This window comes from Batrachochytrium dendrobatidis (genome assembly GCF_000203795.2).
Source record: "Batrachochytrium dendrobatidis JAM81 unplaced genomic scaffold BATDEscaffold_77, whole genome shotgun sequence".
Classification (NCBI taxonomy): Eukaryota; Fungi; Chytridiomycota; class Chytridiomycetes; order Rhizophydiales; genus Batrachochytrium; species Batrachochytrium dendrobatidis.
The window spans coordinates 8383-9124 of record NW_006281148.1 but is presented as its reverse complement, the minus strand read 5'-3'; the positions used below and the strand labels follow the sequence as shown (position 1 = coordinate 9124).

At 39.8% G+C, this 742-nt stretch overlaps 1 protein-coding gene across 1 annotated transcript; it reads right to left on the bottom strand.

The window, feature by feature from the left end:
- Nucleotides 1-158: 158 nt before the first annotated feature.
- On the bottom strand, nucleotides 159-596 carry BATDEDRAFT_30980 (uncharacterized protein; the record flags this gene model as incomplete). Its single annotated transcript, XM_006683281.1, has 1 exon — nucleotides 159-596. The coding sequence occupies one exon, from the start codon at nucleotides 594-596 to the stop codon at nucleotides 159-161; it is 438 nt and encodes a 145-aa protein (XP_006683344.1).
- Between the last annotated feature and the right edge of the window lie 146 nt (nucleotides 597-742).

Genomic DNA, 742 nt, shown 5'->3' with positions numbered 1-742 from the left:
TGTATCAATCAATTGTACACAATCAGTCAATATAATCAACAGTCACTGTCATGATTGACATGATTGACATGATTGATTCAATTTATTCGATCCATTTAATTGCATAGATATGACTGGCATTCCAATTGATTGCTGTAAAATCACAACCTCACAATCCATCACCAAAGACCAAGATTATACTTCTGTTCATATCTGTCCTTGTTGTATGCTGCTGTGATTCGAGTTCGGTCACTTGTCAATTCATCTCGATAGCGTTTGGCTTCAGTTGGTGATTGAACACCTTGAATATACTGCGTGATATCATTCCACAGTTCAGGCGGTATGGGTGTCTTGTCAAAACTCGAGTTGTACCATTGTGGTTGTTGTGGAGCCACATGCACAGTCGAAACAATCCGACGAGATGGATTCACTACAAAAAATGTCAGAATCTTGCAGTGTCCTGGTTGAGTTGGATCTGCAAGTTCAAATGATTGTTCTTTGTGTTGGTATCGATTGGGATAAACTACACATCGACCATTTGATGCTTCAAGCGATCCTATATACTGATTCTGTGGTGATTTTCGCTCAACAATGTCATACACATCTTTCCAATACATATCAGATGCTCCTTGATAAAAACGATCAACAGCCACGCGGAAATCGAGTTTGGGTGTGGTGATATTTTCCACATCGTAGTAATACAGTCCAGTTGCAACTAATCGATTCGTTAATTGGACCTTCAATGTGCCAGTTTCCCTCGTTG